This window comes from Dendrobium catenatum, unplaced genomic scaffold, assembly GCF_001605985.2.
Source record: "Dendrobium catenatum unplaced genomic scaffold, ASM160598v2 fragScaff_scaffold_53, whole genome shotgun sequence".
NCBI lineage: Eukaryota > Viridiplantae > Streptophyta > Magnoliopsida > Asparagales > Orchidaceae > Dendrobium > Dendrobium catenatum.
The window spans coordinates 157,482-180,441 of NW_021318515.1; the positions used below are offsets into that span (position 1 = coordinate 157,482).

The window sequence follows — 22,960 nt, forward strand, 5'->3', positions numbered from 1 at the left end:
TATCATGAAATTGATTTATTATTGCTTGTCATTTTTAATATAATATCATCTTAATTTTTATATATTATATTAAAAAATTATTATGTCGTGTCCACACCGCACCCGTGTCTTATATTTTAAAAAAATGTCATGTCCCGTGTCCGTGTCGACGTGTCCGTGTCGGTGCATCATAGGTGTGTGTGTGTGTGTGTGTATATATATAGAGAGAGAGAGAGAGAAGAGAGAGAGAGAGAGAGAGAGAGAGAGAGAGAGAGAGAGAGCTAGATTGCAATTATTTTAAAGGAGAGCATTTACTCTCACATCTCTTACATCATTCATCCAACTCTTTGAATGATTAAACTATGAAGTAAATTATACTCCTTTTTTACAATGTAGTATTTAAAAAGTTGAAATCCAGTTTAACTCAGTAATTCAAAGAGATTGATGAATGGTATAAAATGTAAAAGAATAAATGCTCATGTCCTTCTAAAAGCATGGTAGAGATGATTTTTCTCCTCTCAAGAGAAGAATGATTATTCTATTCTAATGTTTCTACATTTATTGCTTTACATAATCTTTAAAGTCAAGATCAAAACATTGATTGTGATCTATAATAAAAATCTGGATCAAGTTTCAAAAATTTTTGTGAGAATTTAGGCAACAGCTTAATTAACTTGTTACGATTTAATACGCTAAAGCTAATTGTTAAAATACATTTGACTGCAAAGCTTTAGTAAACGTAGTTTTTTTAAAAAACTCCATTATACGAAGGAATTCGAAAGCTGATCAAGTTGGTACTTCTCGCATTTGATTTCTGTAAAAAAAGTCTCAAAAACCCCTCACATCGCACGACCTCTCTTGCGCTTCTTTACAATACTCAGCTCGACCTCATCGAGAGAAGTATTTTGTGATTTTCCTCTTCCACACCTCTCGTCGCCTTTAATTCCTTCCATCTCAGTTTTTCTTCTAAACCTCAGCTACTGCAAGTCCCTGACCTGAAATTGCTTCAGTTGTTCACTGCATAGTGCCCTAGATTTTTCTGCTTCTCTTTCCTCTTCCTCACTGGTATTTTATGCTTCTTCTTTTGTGATTTTCTGCAACTAAAACTACAAAAGAGCACATTTTCTAAATATTAAACCAAGTGTTGCCTTGAATAAACAAATCCATCGAAAACTGGGCGGCCTCAGCATCACTCATTTTTGGGCTCGTAAGTATATGCTAAAAGTTATGATATTATAAATTACTGTTTTTTAAGAACTTCATATATTGTTCTTTTGAAAATTAATAAAAATAAATTAAATATACTTAATTTTGAGATATGGGCCATCTAGTTTTTTATGTAAAAACGCTAAAATTGATCACCTAACCAAACAATTAATATATGCTTTCAGGTTTGACTAAGCACTTAAAAAGGAATTTACTCAAATAGATTATTTAAACAATATTTTTTAAAACTCCATTTCCCAACTGTTTCTAAAAGAACTTTTACGGTAGCAACAATCCAACCAAACGAGGCCTTAATCATTCATCAAGAAGCCCTTTTAAAAGCCAAGGTTTACTCATTTAATTCACCAATCAAATTGTCCATTACATGTAAGATATCATTAAGAACATCCATATTTGATTTCAAATCATTTGAAACTATTTTACCAAGTAATCAATATCATTATTGTAAGAAAATTGTTATGCATCTAATTGAGAATAAAATAATCTTAAATTTCTCAAAATTGTTCATATGACTTGTTTTGATGATGTTAAATAGAATGAGCAGCATTGATATTACATTTGAACGTGATAATGTGTATGTGAATTTGGAAGCAATCATTTAGTCGTTTGGACATGCTTTAAAGCACAGCCAAAACAAAACAATCCAGCTAGTATAAGGTATTTCTTATCGCAAAATGACCTTAAATTGCATCTAAACCACACCACTCCAATTAACGCAATATTTCTTGTACCATTCATTGATCTTTCCTAGATTATCAAAAAGCAAATATTAAACCAATGGGTTAAAAATTGAGAATTCGGTATAAAAGCCTCAAATCTGTTTGAAAAGTGAGTGATATGATGTATGATGCTTTGCATTCCAGTGTAACTGGCCCCACAGGCTGATGATAAAATTCAGAATATCATAAAATCCAATCGGATATCAAGCGGTGGGATTTACCAACATCATATCCAAAAAAGAAAGTATCCATAATAAACACTAAATAATTCAAACAATCTTAGAATTCTTGCAAAGAAGAATTGATGCATAATTAGTTTAACAGTCTAAAATTTGAGAGGAATTTCAGCAGATGCTTTACCACGCTGCAAAAACTAGAGTACAAAGAGGGATTTTAAGCGATTTTCACTAATTAATAAATTACTAAAAGCCTTCACACTCAATGTTCTTATATTTAACTTCCTAATTTCAAGATTCTAAAATTGGTATGCTCATTAATTCACTCAGTCTGGCTCAGGTAGAATACTTAAAAATTGACGTGCAGAGAACAGAGATATAAATCTATCAAGATACTGAACAATACTAATCGCAACAAAAATATATAATTTTGGTAGGTATTTTCTATCCATGCTCAGTATTATCAAAACTTAAGGAATTGCAGGGTTAGTGGTGGAATGTATCTAGGAGGACTATTTTCCATTGTATCAGTGTTATAACTAACATACAATAAATAAACAGCGAAACAAAACTAAAACTCCAGACCTTTTCAGAGAAAAACCGGACACCTTTGTCCGGGTAGCTAGCCTCATACGTTTCCCCCAAAAGCGGATTAAAAGGCTTGCAGATTCTTCCTTCAGTAGATGCATATCCAGAAAGAGCAAAGGCAGCAACATTAAGGATCCGCATAAGACCATTGCCCTTCAAAATTCAAAACATTTCAAAATTAAAAAGATAACAAAGAATCCAATCACTATTACAGGTTAAGCAAAGATGACACATCAAACAAAAATACAGAATGCAATAAAACAAGCAAGCAATCATGTAAATTCAATGGAAATTATCAAAATACCATAGATGTCTCAGAAACCTCAAGGATATTCAGATCATATGGATTCACGGGAAAATTATATAGCGCAAGACACACGATGCAGTGCCGAGTCCAACTTTATACACAAACTTCAATTTAAAACTTCCATGCTTTGAGAGCAAGACACATGATGCAGTGCAAGACACATAGATATGTCTTAGAAACCTCAACGATACTCAGATCATATGGATTATGTATACAATTATAAATACAAACTTCAATTTAAAACTCCCATATATTGAGTGCACGGTCAAACTAACAAACAAAAGCATTAGCATCTTTTGAGGCTTCAATAAAACAAAGAGTCTCGCATAGAAGTAGCATGTATGCCACCTAGTTAGAGAAAGATAAGCTTGTACTATGCAAAAAGAATGTCACGTAAAGATTATTTTTCACAAGAACAAGTTTAGACAATCAAGTTGCAAATACAGTTTTATGTATTTCCATGACAAAAATGCACAAAACTATATAATTACAAAATTCACACGCCTTTTATACATATCTAATTCCTATAATTGTGTAGATGATTATGTGTCAATACGAAAACAAATCATTTTTGCTAGCCTGCATTTGTACGAACAACAATAAAACCCATCTTGTAGTACTCATGACAGCTCTATAATGTATAAAAACATACATCTTAAATAACTATCAGGCTTTCTTTCATACAAACAAAAATAAATAAAAACCATAAAATCAATGACCACAACAGCACACATTACCAATCATGTATTGAATCCCACCAATCCCACGTGTGATGGAATTTCAGGAGTAGAAGTAATTCCATGCATAGAGGTAGGCTCAACCCCCAAGGTAACGTGCATAATAAAATTTTCAAACCAGTAGAATCAAGTTGAATGGGAAGTGTCCCTTGTGCTAAGATCGCGACTAAAGAGCATGTCCCTTGTCCAAAGATTGCACATGGTGATTAAGACATGTACGACTGAGAGTAGAAAGCTTCTAATAATGTGGGATATGAAAAAAATGTGAAAAGGAATTGGGTAAAGGTAATATACCAATAACTATAATGATTGGAAGTTGTTGAAAATATTGCTAGCTCTAGAATTAAAATCAAATGCAAGCTGCAAAAGAGTAAGTAAAGGGCTCTAAAAATTCATGCCCAACAGATAGTTTGTTAGTTATGAGTGAAATTTTTTGAAGAAAAATTAGCTTGCAGATAAAACAATATTCAGAGATTTTTCCCTCATTTTGTGAGGAGTAACATCTAGTTCTAAGTTTCCCATAAAAGCAAGTCATTACAATTAATTACCCCTCCCAATGAAAAGAGAGAAGTTTCGATTAAAGCTAGTCTTTATATGCTAAGTGCTTGACACATAATAGCAGCAAATTTTGGTTTTAGGATTGAATGAAATTTTTACTGTTAGCTTAAAGTAGATAATGAAGAGAATGATGACGAACTTGATCAAGATCTCATAATTCCATCATCTCAGGTTGTCATGGTCTTTGGTCCACTTAGTTAGCCTAACCTGACCAAATGATAATTATCCAGTGCACTATATGATTTACAACTCGAGGGACTATAGCCACTAGGGAATATTTAGGCTTTGTCATGACCATAATATAATAATGTCATTTTGGAACCATTACTCAAAGGGCTTTGATTATAACCATATATCTATGTTGAATTTGACAATGAAATAATCCAGTCAACAAACACGTGCAACATCCTTATTGATATGAGATACTTTGAGAGTTAAACATAAAATACATTAGACTAAAAAATGGTTCTTTGTGAGTTGAGGTTAATCTTAAGTTTTTCACCATCGACAAAATGTTGCAGAGGGTAGATGGATTGTTACTTTAAGTTTGAGTGATCAATTTTGCTTGGATGTTTTTATATATTGCAAAAATTTTATATTTTCATATTTTTGTTGAAATTTGAGCCCGAAAAAATTGATTTTGAGATTTGGAGTATTTTAAAAATAAAGATCCCTTCAGTTGAGACTTATTGTCAGCATGGACAATATTAGGTAAAGGCTTTTTTTTTTGTTACTTTTGTTGGCCTTAACAGCTCTACTAACTTGCTTGTAGATGATTGGGCTTGTAGTTAACACTGTTGGTTATGTTTTGTAAATATGGCATTATGAATTTATATTTTGAAAATAGACTTACTTTCCTTATAGCCTTTCAAAGTCTTATGCAAATGTAAAGCAAAATCTTTTTTGTGAAATTTACAAATGAACATTCAATTACAAACTCGCTTCATTAAAAAAATCCTCTTCTTTTAATTAATCTATAACGATTTATGAGGAGAAGAAGTCCTGCCAACTCCAATCTTAGGGACACCAAGGATTGATTCAAAAGATAGGGATTATAATCCTATCATAGACAATACGAACCACATGAGAACATGGTTATAGGTTAATACATTTAATTTTAAGAGAGCTTATGAATTTTCAAAATGATTGCACACTATTTGGAACAGTTCCATGCTTCTTGAAGTGGAGTTTGTATTTTCACGATGCCTAACACGCTTCTCAATGAGCTTATAGTATGCACTTATATGCTTTTTGATGCACTTACACATTCTTCAATGTTCTTACATAATACACTTGTGTATTTTTCAATGCATTTTCATGATTTTTAACAGGCTTGCACAATGCACTCGCATGCTTGTTAATGCATTTACACACACTATATATTTCTTAATGCATTTTTATGATGCATTTAAACGTTTCTCGATACATTTGCACTGTGCACTTTCACTATTTTTAATGCGTTAATATGATTTATTTGCATTTTGCACACTTATAGAATTGTGTCATGCCTCTCTAAGTAGTTACAAGCTTATCAAGACAAATGCATTTTTCTTAAGTCACTTGTACTACTTTCAAGCCATTGTATTTAAGTTGAAAACCGTCATGTAAGGCATATACATGACTTAGAAATTTCCAAATACAATTGTTTGTGTGAATATTTTGTCATTGAAATGTGCTCAGCATTTCATGTAGGATTTTTATGGAATACACTATGTTCACTTGCATGTATATATTTAAAATTTGATTGATTAGAAGGCGATTTGGGACCTAATCACATTTTTCACATTATCAAAGTTTTATTTGTATGTGATTGTAATTTTACATGGTGGGTCCCACAAAGAATCCATTCTTTTTCTAAAAATATGAAGGCCTTTTTGCAGTTTTCTTTCACATTTTGTGCTCAATTCACAAAGTCCTTCGGAGTTTTTTTTTTCCTTTTTAATTCGAGAGAGTTCTAAAGATAGTGAGGATGTTCTGTTCCTACTTGCAGGCAAGCTTCTGTGTTAATTACAAGTCCCAGGTAAGGGCAACTGCAGTTCAAATCCTATTTTTATTCATCGCAATATATATTGAATTTCAAGTGCACGTCTCATTCAAATAACAAGTTTATATTTATCATTTTCATTTATAGCTGCATTTTCGCTCGAAAAGGAGTCCTCTCAAGCGTTCTTTGCGTTTGTTCAATCTAAATTTCAACATGCTCCCAAGGTCTCCCCTGAATAGGTGTCTGGGGGTGTATTAGGCCCTATAGATGTTGTGAGATGTGCTTAAAAAAAATATGCATTAGCCTTCAACACCTACATGAAAGAATGCACAGTATTTTCCCAACACATTGAAACAACAAGCACGAGTACCAAATTTGCAAATTTTCTGCCGCATTGGAACAATGGACACATGTACATCATTTTGAAGTTTTGTGTTATACCTTTGCGCGAAGCATTCAAATGGCGAGCCAATGAATTTGCAACAAAGGAGAATAATCTTTTTTTCTCTCTTTATTTAGGTTCTTTTCATTCTTTTTTAAATAGCATATATATATAAAGAGAGAGAGAGAGAGAGAATAAGAGAGAGAAAACAGAGGGGAGAGAATGGATGCTAGGGAAAGAGAGATTGGAAGAGAGAAGGAGAATGAGGGTGGCAGATTGGAGGCTGCCAGCAAAGGTAGATGCGCATATTGTCCCATTTACTTTTATTTTTCTCCTCTTCCTCCCAATTTTCATCAAGCAAAAAATTAAAAGCCTTTTGGACATTAGCTCATACCATGGTTTAAAATTGCGCGATACGAGGCTCACCTTGAGGCCCGCCTTTGTGCAATTCCAGTAAAAAACGCCTCGATGCTTACGCCTCGAGTTTTTTTTTATGATGCTTGCGCCTCAACTTGGTTGAGGCCCGCCTCGCCTCACTGGCATGAGTCTTACGCCTCTCGCTATATATATTAAAACTTACATAAATCTTGAAGTAGATGCCCGACATTGGACTCTATAGGAGAGGAAGGGGAGAGAGCAGTTCATCATAATGATGATTCAAATGAAGAACCCCTTAGTGATGACAGTGTTGATGACTTATGAGTTCTTATGTGATATGTCATTGCTATTTGTTTTTGGAAATTGGAATTATATGTTAATGAAAAGAATAGTGGGATTTGGGAAAGATAGAATTTTGAGTTTAACTATATTTCATGTTGTCTTATTATTGAGATATTTTGATTTCACTTCATATCTTATGCTTTTTTATGTTTTATATTATTCACTCATTAGTATATAAAAAAAATTATCATTTTATGTTTACGCAATCTTTTGACTTTGAGACTTACGCCTCAAAACACCTTGAGGCTTACACCTCGCGTCACGAATGAAAAACGCCTCAATACCCGAATACGCAATTTTAAACATTGGCTCATACTAGATATTTTTGTATCAAGTGACTCCAAATCAGCTCCCCCTTCATTCTGAGAGATTCCAACATATGCAAAATTACTCAAAGTTCTTGGACACAAACCCACATTTAAAGATCAACTCCATGCCATTTCATCTTCATAGACACGTTGCAAAAGAGTAATATTCCGTGTGTCACCAAGGCCCATTACAAATAGCGAAGAAAAACTGTACAAATTAGTGCTATTAACATGAATTTAACGTTCATTTGATGGCTCCCTCGACCATTACATAAAAAACTCTCCTTGCCAACTGATCATTTTTAGGCAAGGATCCTGTTTCACAAGTTTTGTGCAACTCACACAACTACAGCTTTGTGCTTTCTAAAAGAAGAAGGAAATTACCAACATCAGCAAAAACTTTGTTAAGTTTCTCCACAACGTCCTTTCACAGAGAGGATGTCCTCCCTCAACAAACTCGGGCCTTGACTACCTTGTCAATCACACATCATCGTTGGACCTATTGATACCTTCTCCAACAAGTTGTCGCAACTACCTCACTCCTTACACGCCACTGGCACTGTTGACACTTCTCTTGCAAGACCCATCGTAATTTCTCGCTTCTCTGCCATTGAGGGTTTCGGGAGCTGGGTATTAACAGAGGAGGAGGAGAATTAGATCTGCTAGAACTTGTGCAAGAGGGGATGGTAGGGTGTGAGAGATAAATCTAGAGAGAGTGATTAAAAGAATGACCGAGCGACAGAGATAGGATTAGGGGTGTCAATATTTGACACGACACGAAAACCCGATCCGGACCCGACCCGTTTGAAAAACAGGTCGGGTTCGGGTTCACAGATTGGGGGCTGACCCGAAAACCCGTTTAGTTTAAAAAAAATTGAATTTCCCGCTGCCCCGCGCTGCTGCCCCGCTACCCCGCGCTGCCCCGCGCTGCTGCCCCGCGAGCCCGCACCATCGCCCACTGCCGAACCCGAGCTTATAAAGATAAATAATTTAATTACTAATTATAGTACTATTTATCAAATTAAATATTTAGGTGTTAATTTAATAAATATTTGATATCTAATTTTATTAATAATTATCTAATTAATTAGTTAATTTTTTGGAATAATTAATTATTTAACCAATACTCCTAATAACAATTTAATTAATTTTTAAATTATTAGTTAATTAATTTTAATTATTAATTATATTATTAATTATCTCATTAATCAAATAAACATTCTACTACTAATACATTATTTAATTATTATTTATGATGTTATATAATAATTATTTTTATTTGAAATTATATTAATTGAACTATTTATTTTGATTGTTAATTATTAATTATTTAATTAATCTAGGGTTTGCTTTTCATCTTCTCCATTTCTTTGTCATTGTTGCTTTTCCTCATCGCCATTTCATCATGCCTACATCAACCTCACGTGCTTTGCGTGAAGAAGTGCATTGAAAGAGTCACTAAAGAAGCTTCTTCACCTCCTTCGACAACGTCTGATCAAAAGTCATGTTGAGAGCTCCCTCACTGCAAAGGTAGCCATCTTTATCCCTTTTTCTTCGGCCAAATTCCATAAATCCGCCGAATTACAGGATTTAGTAAAATCGAGATTTACAACAAAACGAGGGAAACAGAGGATTTATTCTACCGTGAGATTTACTAGGCGCTCAAATCCAGATTGGCAAGATTTAGCATAAATCTTGCTCAAATCCCGCATAAATCCTATTAATATTGTTTCCAAACAGCCCCTAAATCAAATCAAATAAACTAAAAGATAAATAACTATTTGAATTAGAGTCTCAGGCAATTTTTTATTGCATGTGCATCTCGTACTTCGTTTCATCTCATGCGAGGGAAATTTTTTGTTTCACCTTCGCGCAGTTAATAAATAAGACCAATATGGGTGTCTACCCTATATATTTTGGCATTCAAAACGTATTGCACAGTCTGTTTTGTGAAACAAGTGAAAATTAAGTGATTTTTTAAGACGATGCATTTAGAACAAGTTTCCACAATGTCGCATCCGTTGATTAATAGCTCGTCACTGCTAATTGAGTTGCATAGTAGAGTAGACATGGATGTCAAATGTAAAAAACATGAATTCAAAAAGTCAACTTAAAAAAAAATGGTACAGTTTTCCTTCACTTACCCTTCTTTAGTGGAAAGATTAACTTTGAATTGATTATCTGCTAGAGGCCGGGGAGGAGATGGATCTAGGGAGAGTGATTGAAAGAATGAGCGAGCAACAAAGATAGGACATTACATGCTACAGCGAAATTCACGAGTATGGGGATATGAGGCAATTTGATATGTATTTTTTAAAAAATATTTTTTAATTAAATTAGATCAAATCAAACAAAAAGATAAATAAATATTTGAATTAAATTTTCAAATAATTTCTTGTCAACCACGTGTATGAGCAAATTTTAAGTTTTGCGTTCACGCAATTAGTATGGCAAAATATAGGTGTCTACCCTAGATGTTTTTTATGTTTCGAATGCATCAGAGCAGCCTTTTTTGCAAGACGAGATGATTTTTTATGCTTCTAATGCATCAGAGTAGTCTGTTTTGCTAGACAAGCAACGATTGAATAATTTTTGCTTTAGATAATGCATTCCAGAAAAAAATCTCATGATGTCGCAGATGTCAACCAATGATTTCATGATTGCCAACTGAGTTGCATAGCGGAGCAAAAAATGGAGGTCCGCAATAACAAACATGAATTCAAAAAGTCAAATTTAAGAAAAAAATTATAGTTTTCCTTTTCTTAACCTTGTTCAGTTAAAAGCTTAAGTTTGAATTGATTATCCACTAAGAACAAATAAACCACACAAATCCAAATCAAATTTCGTCATATGAAAAATAGATCTAGAAAGAGCAATTAAGAGAGTGACCAAGCAATAGAGATAGGACATTACATGTGACACTACAACGGGATTCACAGGTACGAGGACACAAGACAATTTAAATTGGATTTTTTAAGATTTTTAATAAAATAAAATAAAAAAAGATAAATAAATATTTGAATTAGATTCTCAGGCAATTTCTCGTTCTACATATATTTCAAATTTCACGTCATTGTCCCAAGCATGAGCAAATTTTGTGTTTCGACTTCGCGCTATTAATATGGCAATATGAGTGTCTACCCTAGATATTTTTGACATTCTAGACACATTTGCAGTCTGTTTTGCAAAACAAAGGACGATTAAGTGATTTTTTTTTGCTTTAAATGATGCATTTTGGAAAAAACTCGCGAGATGACACGTCTTTTAAATGACAACTTCATCATTGCGGATGTAGTTACATAGTGGAGCAGATTGTTACGCCGGTCCAGCTTGGACCGGCTCATCCTGGACCGGCCCAGCCGGTCCAGTTTTACCGAAGACGGACACCACGCCAGGCGGAAGAGAGAGGGAGCCAGGGAGTGGGGTCCACGTGCAATTCAAACTTGGATTAAGTATTTTTGGAGGGAGAAGGAAGGGTAGAGTAGTCCTTTTGCGTTTAATTTGAATTAGATTGTATTAAGAGGGAGTTATGAGGGAATTAGGTTTTCATCTTGATTTTGAAAAAGGATTCGTCTTCTAGGTTTTCTTGTTTGGGCTCTTGGCGTTGCCGGAGATTGTTGGAGAGTAATTCCTTCCTCTCGAATTGAAGGAAAAGTGTATCTTTCTTTGTTGTATTGCATCTACTATTGGAATACAAGTTCTTGCTTCGTTTTCTCTCAGATCTTTAGTGAAATTTCCCTATTTTCTTCTCTTTGGTGGCTGTTTTTCTGCTGTGGACAGCAAGAAAATTGCTGTTGATTACTGATTTGCGCTAGGATTACTTATAAATACAAGTATTTCCTATCACAGATATGGAGATTAAAAGTTGCAAACATGCAAAAAGTTAAATTTAAAAAAAAAAATGGGTCTTCTTTTTCTTTATCTTGTCCAGTTAAAATATTTACTTTGAATTGATTTTCCAATAGGAACAAATAAACCAAACAAATATAAATCAAAGATGATAAAAAGGACAAGGTCCCAAGTTTTAAGGAAAGGGAGATAATCAAAGACACTAAGCTTTTAATAGTGAGATAAAGCAAAAATAGCAGAATTTATTATCAGGGAGAAAGCAAATTCAAGGAAGCGTGTAAGATAACATTGAGAATGAAGTAGAGATATTCAAACAGAGAAGAAATCACTTTAAGTATGACAGCGATGAAAATCTGATCAAAACATATTCTTAGATCTTGCCACAGACTATGGAGCCTAGTAACCACATTCTTATAAAGATGATAATTCTCACTAGTTTCCCAGCATGTCCATGGTATACATAAAATAACGAATTGATTTGCTTCAGTGTCACAAAGAAATGAACACGCACGGACATGTCAAATATGGATCTTTTGTGCTTTCATTGCAATTGAGATTGAAACAGACTTTTTTCTGACTTTTTGATAAATGTGAAACAACCTAGAGTCCAAAATCAGGTCATATAAATGTCAATCCTTGCATCTACTGTCTCCCATTTCATCTCTGCTAGATACTAGGAATGCATCTAGCAAGAGTCAATTGTTACATGTAAGCAAGCATAAACCCATAGGATTCTACTAATAATGTAAACAAACCCTATGAAACATTAAGATGAGGAAGGCTACACAGAGTTGGATTATCTGTTTTACGTAGATTGTAGCAACTCATTCAAATAAATTATCATTACTAATAATGCTCAAATATTAAGATCGACATGATAGTTGACTAAATGATAAGGATATGAGTTAAGGTCTTCAATATCTGAATAAGCTTGCCCACTTTGCCCCAGTGAAAGAACTTGACTAGAAGCGTACTACTAGATTGCATATATGAAAGTCTACTAGTTTTTGCAAACACATAGAAGGCATTGAAGGATATATTCATCTACTTCCAGAATAGGCACATGCTGACGCAGATAATTCTCAGAAAATATAGTTAATGAAAAAAAAATTAAATATTTTCCTGTACCAAGCACAGGCAAAGAGTGGCATTCAATCAAACACTGAAAGGCATGAGTAAAAACTGTCCTAGCATGGAGGATTAAATTTCAAGCACTGAAAATGAGACCCGACTGAAAACATACCTTTTTACCCCATTCATAAGCCTGGTCAAGTAGATAGGAATATTCAAGATCCTCAAAACATTTCTGCAATGATGAGAGGGGCTCATTGAAGTAGACAGGAAGGCAAACTTTAGTTAGATCCTTCCCTATGTTGTCTTTAATCATCGACCAAAGGCTGACACCTTTCTCTTTCTCAACTGGATCAGGCAGCTTTCTTCGTCTCCTAACAAATGGATAACTAGATCCTATAGAACTCGCAGAGGGATCATGACCATCGATTGCAGCAATACCAAAATGTTCTTCTTCATCAGAAGAATCAATTTCAGATCTAAGGAAGTCAGACCCACTGCTCTTAAAAGAACTTGATGAGAGGAAATCTTGTGTGTCAAAAAAGGTATTATCCTCATCCTCAGTCTCTTCTTCTGCAGCATCTTGCCTTTCATTATCATCTTCAGATTCAGATACACTTGCTTCTGAATAAAGTATTGAAAGGATCAATGAAAAATGAATGAAAATGTTAATATAAACGTTGGTTGAGGAAAACATTAAAACAATCATATAAATCAGGATGAATTACAAAAAGAGAAGATAATAATCTAGACAACACAATGGACCATTTTCTTCCTTTTAAAAGTTCCATATAATGAATAATAAACGAAGCTAACAGGCTTCAAATCCGAGCCTTCTTGCTAAACTACTGCTTGAGCACAAAGCATTGAAAGCGCAGTTAGGCATGAAGTCAAAAGTTTGCTTATATAAGAATTTTATACACTAAAATAGCAGAACCAATAAAAAAATGAGCACATTGCCCAACCATAATTCTGATTCCCAACAAGATAAAAGCATATTAGCATTTAACAAACATAAGCTCATGTGACAATGCCAAAATTAAGCAGAATAGCTAATATAATGAGGCAGGACAACTTGACTTTAGGGATTTCATGATGTAACAAACAATGTGTAGATGTCACCATGTAAGAAAATTTTGAGGATTTGCAAATCACAAGTTATCAATTAATTTAACAAACCACGTTTTTTAAATGAAAATAGGCAATTTTAGAATGTAAACCCAATTGATAATGGAATAATAAAAAATATTCAAGAATTTCAATAAGAATTGGACACAAATAAACATAATGAGCAAATCAAAGTAATTTTCAAAAATCAGATTTCTCACATATTTTTCTCCCATAATATTGTGTTAGGTTTTACCATCCTATAGGAGTAAGCCCTCATATTTAATTACTCCTCTCACTCACGGGAGAGCACTCTCAATTAAGGAGGTTGCTTAAGCTTATATTTAAAATTGGGTTCAATATTTTGGATTCAAGTTAATTGATGCAGAATGTTTGAGGTAATGGAGATAGATCCGACCAAAATCCATAATTTCATTATCCCAAGTATCAACAGATCCAGTCTAATAATATCAGGGGGCTTTTAGCCTTATATATAGGGAGCAAAATTAGAAACCACTGGTTGCCTACAATCAAGTGTCCCAAGAATACCAAAGTGAAAATATAAGTGTCGAATATTTACTTTCAATATTAGTGCTAGCACATTTACTTGGAGAATAATGGTTTTACCAGTTTCACTAAATAGTTCAAGGCATAAAATATAATCATTTGTGGATTCCTGGACATAAATGAAAAGAGCTCAAAGGTATGATATGATCATCAGTTATTCACAAGTTTTAGTCCAGTTCAACGAAAAATGTCTAAGACATACACGAGGCTTAATTAGTGAGCTTAATTTAATTGATGAGCATATTAACATAAGGGCGGACTCGAGTTTAATTTGGGGTGATGCTTACATACATTGAAGGCCCAAGTTTTGATTGAATGGGTTTGTTGGCTTTGTGTTGACCCAATTAATATGGATAGGGGCTTTGCAGCAATTGGAAGTGGGACTTATAATCTAAAGGATATGGAAAGCCCAATAATGGGTCTTATAGCCTTACTTTATAGGTAAAGCTAGTCAATTTATTGGAATTTAATTATTTTTAAGTTTTGTGTATTTTAATGTACATATTGAGATGAATAGCCAGAGAACTCTTAGATCAATGAATAAACAAGATTAAACAAGAGACCATGGCTTATTCACTTGATTAACTGGGTTGATATCATAACTTCGAAGACAAGTTCAAAGGAGATTTATGATCATTTGGGTTACATAGGTATCTATTGAAAACCTTGGTATAGATTTAAGATCATTTGAAAATAATAAACATGTCAGCACACTTTTTAATATAGTTGCATGGTTATCAATGTGCCAACAGATAATTGGTGTATATGTGTTGCTTATATATGTTAGTGAGGTCCATATTAGCGCTTTGGCCCTTAATTATCTTTGAGGTGGCCGAACATATATTTAAAAAGTTTGCTTGTTTTACATGACAACATAATTAAGTTGTCTTAAAGTTGACCATAATTGACCATAGTTGACCATAAATCCATGTTGGAATCCACCAAATTCAAATATCATTATTATTACTATAGCATTTTCATAATCCAAATATACAACAACAACATCAAGCCTTTATCTCACTATGGGGTCGGCTACATGAATTTTTTTTCTCCATTGTGCCCTATTAAAAGTTAAATTCTCATTTAAATCTAATAAAGAAAGATCATTTCTAATATTTTCTAACCAAGTCTTTTTAGATCTACTTCTACCCTTCTTAACATAAGTCAAATCTAATACATCAACTTTCCTAACCGGGTCATCGGAAGACCGACGTTTTATGTGTGACCAAACTATCTAAGGCGACTCTCTCTAATCTTATCTTCCACAGGAACTACTCCAACCTTTCACGTATAAGCTCATTTCGTATTCTGTCTCGAAGAGTAAAGCCACTCATCCACATGAGCATCCTCATCTCTGCAACACTTAACTTAATATTATGCTTCTCTTTTAAAGGCCAACATTCTGCACCATAAAGCATTACAACTCTAACCACCATCTTATAGAATTTTCCCTTAAGTTTGAGGATGACTTTTCTATCACACGACAAGCCCGATGCATTCCTCCACTTCAACCATCCAACTTGAATTCTACTAATAATATCCCCATCTATTTCACAATCACTCTGAACAATAAATCCAAGATATCTAAGATGTGTACTCTTATTAATGACTTGATCACCCAAAGTCACAATCTCTCCACTAGAACTATTATTACTAAAATTACATTCCATATATTCAGTTTTAGATCTACTCAAACGAAAGCCTTTAGACTCTAAGGTTGACCTCCATAATTCAAGTTTACCTTCAATTCCCTCTCTAGTCTTATCAACAAGAAGAATATCATCAGCAAAAAGCATACATCAGGGTACAACCTCTTGCAAATGTCTAGTAAGAACATCCATGACTAAAGCAAAAAGATATGGGCTTAAGGTTGATCCATGACTATAATAGCTCATGCATATATATCTTTAATGACTTAAATATAGGCAATATTATAGAACTCTATATAGCACTTCTCTTGGAACTTTATCATATGCTTTCTCAAAATCAATAAATATCATATGTCGACCCTCCTTATTCTCTCTATAATTCTCCATCAAACCTCTCAATAAATGTATAGCTTCCATAGCAGTCCTACCCGGCACGAATCCAAATTGATTTTGAGAAACGTTAATATCACGCCGCAACCTATGCACTATAACTCTCTCTCATAGTTTTAGAGTATAACACATTAACATAATTCCTTTATAATTCACACAATCTTGTGCATCACCTTTATTCTTAAAAATAGGAATCAACATACTCATTCTCCACTCATCTAGCATCTTTTTAGTCTTCAAAATAATATTAAAAAGTTTAGTAAGCCAAGAAATTCCTTTTTCGCCTAAGCATTTCCACGCCTTTAATGGGCTATCAACAGGTCCAACAGCTTTTTCACACTTTATTTTATCTAAAGCCTCTTTATTTTCATTTAGGGTGCTAAGGTCACTAAAGTCGATCACATTCTCATGATCTTCATTGAAGAGTTTATAAAAATATTTCATCCGCCTTTGTTGAATATCTTATTCTAATCCAAATATATTTGGATTATTATTTCATAATCCAAATATATACTTTTTTTTATTATTTCTTTCTTTTAGGCTAATATAAGTCATGAGCAAATGTAGCTTATTGGCATGCTTCGCTTCTCATTCATGATTTCAATGATGAAGACAATACCCTATTTACCTCTAGTTAGAAAACTTGGGTATATCAAAAATGCTAAAGCCATGCAAAAATCATAACCATCACTACCTAATGGCAACAAAGTTACCAACATGCTTTGATTAAGCATGGTTGCAGAAGACGAGCATTCATCTTCTTGAAACCGAATAAAAAATAAATATAGGGAGATATAACTTCCTCTAAATTGAAGCACAATGACATGATGGTCCTTAAGCTCCAATCGGATTGAAGTTCAACAAAATGAAGCCTTCGAAGTTAGGGTTGAATCGAACATAAATGGCACACTCTTCCAATTAAGAGGATAGAAAATATTCTTTATTTTTTTTCTTTCTTATACAAAATCTATTTAAAATATTCAATGCAAGTTCTAAGCAAAAGTATTTCCATCAATATATTTTCCTCTTCACATGTGGTTTAAACACTGACGTCAAAATCTGACTTTTTGGGTACGTCACCAAGATTAAAACCCCATCACAATCATAACCACCACTACCAAATGGCAATTAAACAGCTGCTAGGATTTGGCCAAGTATATGGGTCCACAACGAGCATTCATCTCCCTAGACCCGATTCAAAGATAAATCAAAGATCAACAACACAAAATTCCTCAACCTTAGGTTAATCAAAGATCGACAATAAGAATGCCATCAAAATTTTAGTCATATCAATCAAAAAGTAATGGCGCATTTTTTAAACTAATTGGATTGAATATCAGCTATTCTTCAAAACTATTGGATCAAAGATCAATTGTTCTTCAAATTAACCAGATCAAAGGTCAACAGTTCTTCACATTTTTTATCCATGTATTCGCATGTGAGGAGATTGCCTAGTATGAAACAATATGAAAAGGTTGAACAACAAGTGTTGCTAGACAAAGGGAAGTCAATCAGCAAAATCAAGGAGCTTGTGATATGAGTGAAGTCAACTGTGGGCGAGACAAAGAATGCGAGCCGAGTAAATTAAATTGGGAGAAAGGGAGGTTCTATCGGTGTGAGAAAGATATACAGAAGAAGAGGATGAGAGTCATGAGAGGTAATAGATGAGAGAGAGGAAAATGATAAGTGGGAGCACGGGATCAGGCGTCATAGAGGCTTGGTTGTGAAAAGGAGAAAAAAGGCGTAGAAAGCATTAACACGAGAGATATGAAAGTATTGCAAGCAGGAGGTCCAGCAAATTGCGGGAAAAAGAAGCTAGAGAGGGAGAACATAAGCAAAAGTTGTGGCATTGGAGGGTTATTGTGTGTGAGAGAGCAAAGAAAGGCATCAAGAGACTTGCGAAGAAGGCAGGTGTCATTTTTTGCATGCGCATGTGATTTTGTTGAAGGTTGACGCTATTTCAAGGGAGACATGACTGCAATCATTCAAGTTGAAGGTTACGCAAAAATATGTGAGGATTTTTGGGTAGAGTGAATTGCATGCGATCATAGGTAAAAGAGGCCAGAGAAGTGCATTGTAGATCTGTCATATTATTGAGGCAAAGGATTTATACTTATTAAAAAGAATTTATTGATAATATATCAGATAAGTTTGAACAGACCCATTAAATCTATTTCTTTTTTGCTTTTTGATTGATTTAAACAACCGTTGGAATATTAAACTGAGGTAGCTAATTGGCATATTAATTGGTCTTTAAGCTTAATTAGGATATTTAATTCAACTTTAATTTAGAGAATTGGACCCTAATTAGTTTAACTAAACTTAGTCTAACTAAGCTTTAGCTAAGTTAATTTAAGCTTGATTTTATAATTAGGTCTCTTAACCAATTCAATTAAACTCTAGCCAATTAAGTAAATTGCAGCTAATCTAATTTTCATAGAATTAGGATTTTAATCACCTGAATTAACCTAATAGACAATCAATCTAATATGCTTGACTCACTTATGGAGTAAACAACTATGATTATTGATTCTCATGGTCTAATTATTCCTAACAATCCTAGTATCGATATCAACAGTATGGCCAACAATATTCCATGTTTTTTTATGTTTCCCCATATTGAATATTAGCCACAAGAATGAGCTTAAGCCTTCAATGATAAAGAAATGAGTATCACGAGTTATCAGATGATAAAGAAATTGAGCTTAAGCCTTCAACACCGAAGTTTATGCCCTTAAGCCAATGTCTGCTACAATGTTACTATTTATTAATGTCATTGAAACTCCTACAATGAAGACCCATGATGTCTAAAAAGTGCATTGGTGTTGCCTTCTTCATTGATAGTTCTTGTGATTTTGTGCTTTCCACTTCCATCAAAAACATGCAACAAGGAGATCCTTTCACACATTCACAAAAAGACAGTATTTCGATCCATGGAGATGCTCAACAGCCTACATCTCCTCTTGTATTTGTGGCCATTTATGTCTTGGTTGCTTTAAAGGATGACATCAAATATGTACATGAGTCAATTCCACTCTACCATCTTGGCTAATTTCATAAACTATCTGGAGGCTAATTTCTACAAGTCTTCAAAGTTGATGCAATACAAGTCTCCATACTAAGCCCCTAAAATAAACCAAACTTTAGACTTGATTGCATTCATAATTAAAAGCAAATTATAAATTCTTCCCAATTTATTTGCCACTTTCCTTCTTGTTTTTTTCTTTTGATATTTATACTTTTAGTAATGTATTTATGTAATACGATTTTATTTAGACTTATTCATAAGAATCAAGACAATTTATTTCTATAAAGTGAGGTCATGGGCTTTGCATGAGACTTAGAATTGACTGAATGGTAAATGCAAATTAGAATTTATTTAATATTTATTTACCATTTTGATTTATTTGGCATTTTCCTTCATTTCTTTCTGTTTATCCTTTTAGCTATGTATTTATGTAATTTCATCATTGATGCAAGCAAAAAATTAGAAAAAACTCTCATTTTTGCAAGCAAAAAGAAACACTTCATAGGATATAGAAAATACACGAAAACAACTTTATAATATAAAAATGACACTTACAAACTTTTAAATAAAAGCTCCTAAAGTTGCATTCCTTAATCGAGAAGAAAGGTACAGATGGCGTCGAACATGCGGAGAGAAGAAAGACGTAAGAAGCCGAGACGAAGAGTCCCAAGAAGAAGAGAAAAGAACTGGAAAAAGCTCTCAAGCTTCCCTTAGGTTTTCATCTCCAAAAAATTAGCACATAACATCCTTTTTTCTATTAAAAAACACTTCATATTTATAGGAGAAAAAGGGGCAGCCAAACAGCCACCATAACCTCTAATTAAACCCATTAAATTATGGGAAATGGAAGGCCAAAAGTCAGTCCAAAACAGCACCCAAACAGCCACATAAAAAACCCAAAAAGGCATCCAAAGGGGTAACTAAAATAGCAGCCAAAGGGAGCCAGAACAACACCCGAAAAGGCCACACAGAAAACAGGGAAAAGCAGCCACGGGACAAGCAGCCAGAGGGGAAACCGAAGGGACAGCACAGGAAACGGAACCAGCAACCAGTAAGAAACCGATGGGACACGGAGAAGGGGAAAAGGAACAGGCAACCAAAGGGGGAAGAATCGACCATGGGAAAAAGAACCAAAGGGGGGAACCAAAGAGCTAATAGAGAGGGGGAATGAACCTCAATTAATTTCAGATTTATGAGCTGAATAGGCTCTCTACTAGATATTAATGAGCTGATTCTAGTACAGGACCAAGAGCTCTCCAAAATTATAATTCAAAATGTTTTGACCCCCCCCCCCTGCCTACATCAATTTTCCTCTGGTTGAAAGAGCTTATCTCCCGATGAGGTTGCTTTAGATTTAACTCGAGGAGATGAAGGAGACGCATCCAATTCTCGAATTTTGGCCGCATACTTCTTCAGGATCTCTTCTCGTTCTTGCTTGAATTGTTCCTGCATAAGTCGCTTTTTCTTCATATATTGTTTTGTACACATATGCATTTTCATTTGAAGCTTGTAAAACTCATTTTGAATCAAGTCGGTTGAACTGCCTTCTAACGGAATCCATCTGTCCAATGGAATTAGGACTTCAAGATCTTCTGGATTGCCTTCTTCCACAACTGATTCAATTTTTTTGTCCTTTTCCATTTTTTAAACACTTAAAAAAACATGAAAAGAACCTAGGAAGATACAAACCTAGGCTCTGATACCGAATTGATGCAAGCAAAAATTAGGAAAAACCTAATTTTTGCAAGCAAAAAGAAACCCTTCCTAGAATATATAAAATACATGAAAACAACTTTATAATATAAAAATGACACTCACAAACGACACTTACAAACTTTTAAATAAAAGCTCCTAAAGTTGCATTCCTTAATCGAGAAGAAAGCTACAGATGGCGTCGAACTTGCGGAGAAAAGAAGGAGATAAGAAGCCGTGACGAAGAGAGGACAAGCTTGCAAGCTTTCCCAAAAAGAAGAGAAAAGAAGTGTAACAAGCTCTCAAGCTTTTTCAAAAAAAAACCTTTAGGTTTTCATCTCCAAAAAATTAGCACATAACATCCTTTTTTTCTATTACAAAACACTTCAAATTTACAGGAGAAAAAGGGGAAGCCAAATAGCCACCATAACCTCTAATTAAACCCATTAAATTATGGGAAATGGAAGGCCAAAAGTCAGTCCAAAATAGTACCCAAACAGCCACATAAAAACCCCAAAAAGGCAACCAAGGGGGAACCAAAATAGCAGCCAAAGGGAGCCAGAACAGCACCCGAAAAGGCCACACATAAAACAGGAAAAAGCAACCACGAGACAAGCAGCCAGAGAGAAAACCGAAGGGGCAGCACAGGAAACGAAACCAGTAACCAGGAAGAAACCAAGGGGACATAGAGAAGGGGAAAAGGAACAAGCAACCAAAGGGGGAAGAACCGGCCATGGGAAAAAGAACTAAGGGGGGGAAACCAAAGAGCCAATAGAGAGGGGGAATGACCTCAATTAATTTCATATTTATGAGCTGAAAATGCTCTATACTAGACATTAATGAGCTGATTCTAGTAAAGGACCAAGAGCTCTCCAAAATTATAATTCAAAATATTTTGAACCCCCCCTGCCTAAATCAATTCTCCTCCGGCTGAAAGAGCTCATCTCCCGATGGGGTTGCTTTAGATATAACCCGAGGAGATGAAGGAGTCGCATTCAATTCTCGAATTTTGGCCGCATACTTCTTCAGAATCTGTTCTCGTTCTTATTTGAATTGTTACTGCAGAAGTCACTTTTTCTTCATATATTGTTCTGTAAACATGCATTTTCATTTGAAGCTTGTATAACTCATTTTGAATCGGGTCGGTTGAACTTCCTTCTGATGGAATCCATCTGTCCAATGGAATTGGGACTTCAAGATCTTCTGGATTGCTTTCTTCCACAACTGATTCAATTTTTGTCCTTTTCCATTTTTTAAACACTTGAAAAAAACACGAAAAGAACCTAGGAAGACACAAACCTAGGCTCTGAAACCAAATTGATGCAAGCAAAAAATTAAAAAAAAAACTTTCATTTTTGCAAGCAAAAAGAAACCCTTTCTAGGATATAGAAAATACACGAAAATAACTTTATAATATAAAAATGACACTTACAAACGACGCTTACAAACTTTTAAATAAAAGCTCCTAAAGTTACATTCCTTAATCAAGAAGAAAGGTACATTTGGTGTCGAACTTGCAGAGAGAAGAAAGAGATAAGAAGCCAAGACGAAGAGAGGGCAAGCTCGCAAGCCTTCCCAAGAAGAAGAGAAAAGAAGTGGAACAAGCACTTAAGCTTTTCCAAGAAAAACCCTTAGGTTTTCATCTCTAAAAAATTAGCACATAACATCCTTTTTTCTATTACAAAACACTTCATATTTATAGAAGAAAAAAGGTCAGCCAAACAGCCACCATAACCTCTAATTAAACCCATTAAATTATAGGAAATGGAAGGCCAAAAGTCAGTCCAAAATAGCACCCAAATAGCCACATAAAAACCCAAAAAAGCAGCCCAGAGGGAATCGAAATAGCAGCCAAAGAGAGCAAGAACACACCTAAAAAGGCCACACATAAAACAGGGAAAAGCAGCCAGAGGGAAAAACGA

General features: G+C 34.4%; 1 protein-coding gene across 1 annotated transcript in view; it reads right to left on the reverse strand.

Moving 5' to 3' along the window:
* Positions 1-22,960, reverse strand: part of LOC110116085 (oxysterol-binding protein-related protein 1C) — a 42,742-nt gene that overhangs the window by 6,293 nt on the left and 13,489 nt on the right. Inside the window, exons 4-5 of the mRNA XM_020849543.2 lie at positions 12,778-13,229; positions 2,687-2,842 (exon numbers count right to left, since the gene is read on the reverse strand). Coding sequence (XP_020705202.1) covers positions 2,687-2,842; positions 12,778-13,229 — 608 coding nt within the window. The remainder of the gene's footprint in view (positions 1-2,686; positions 2,843-12,777; positions 13,230-22,960) is intronic.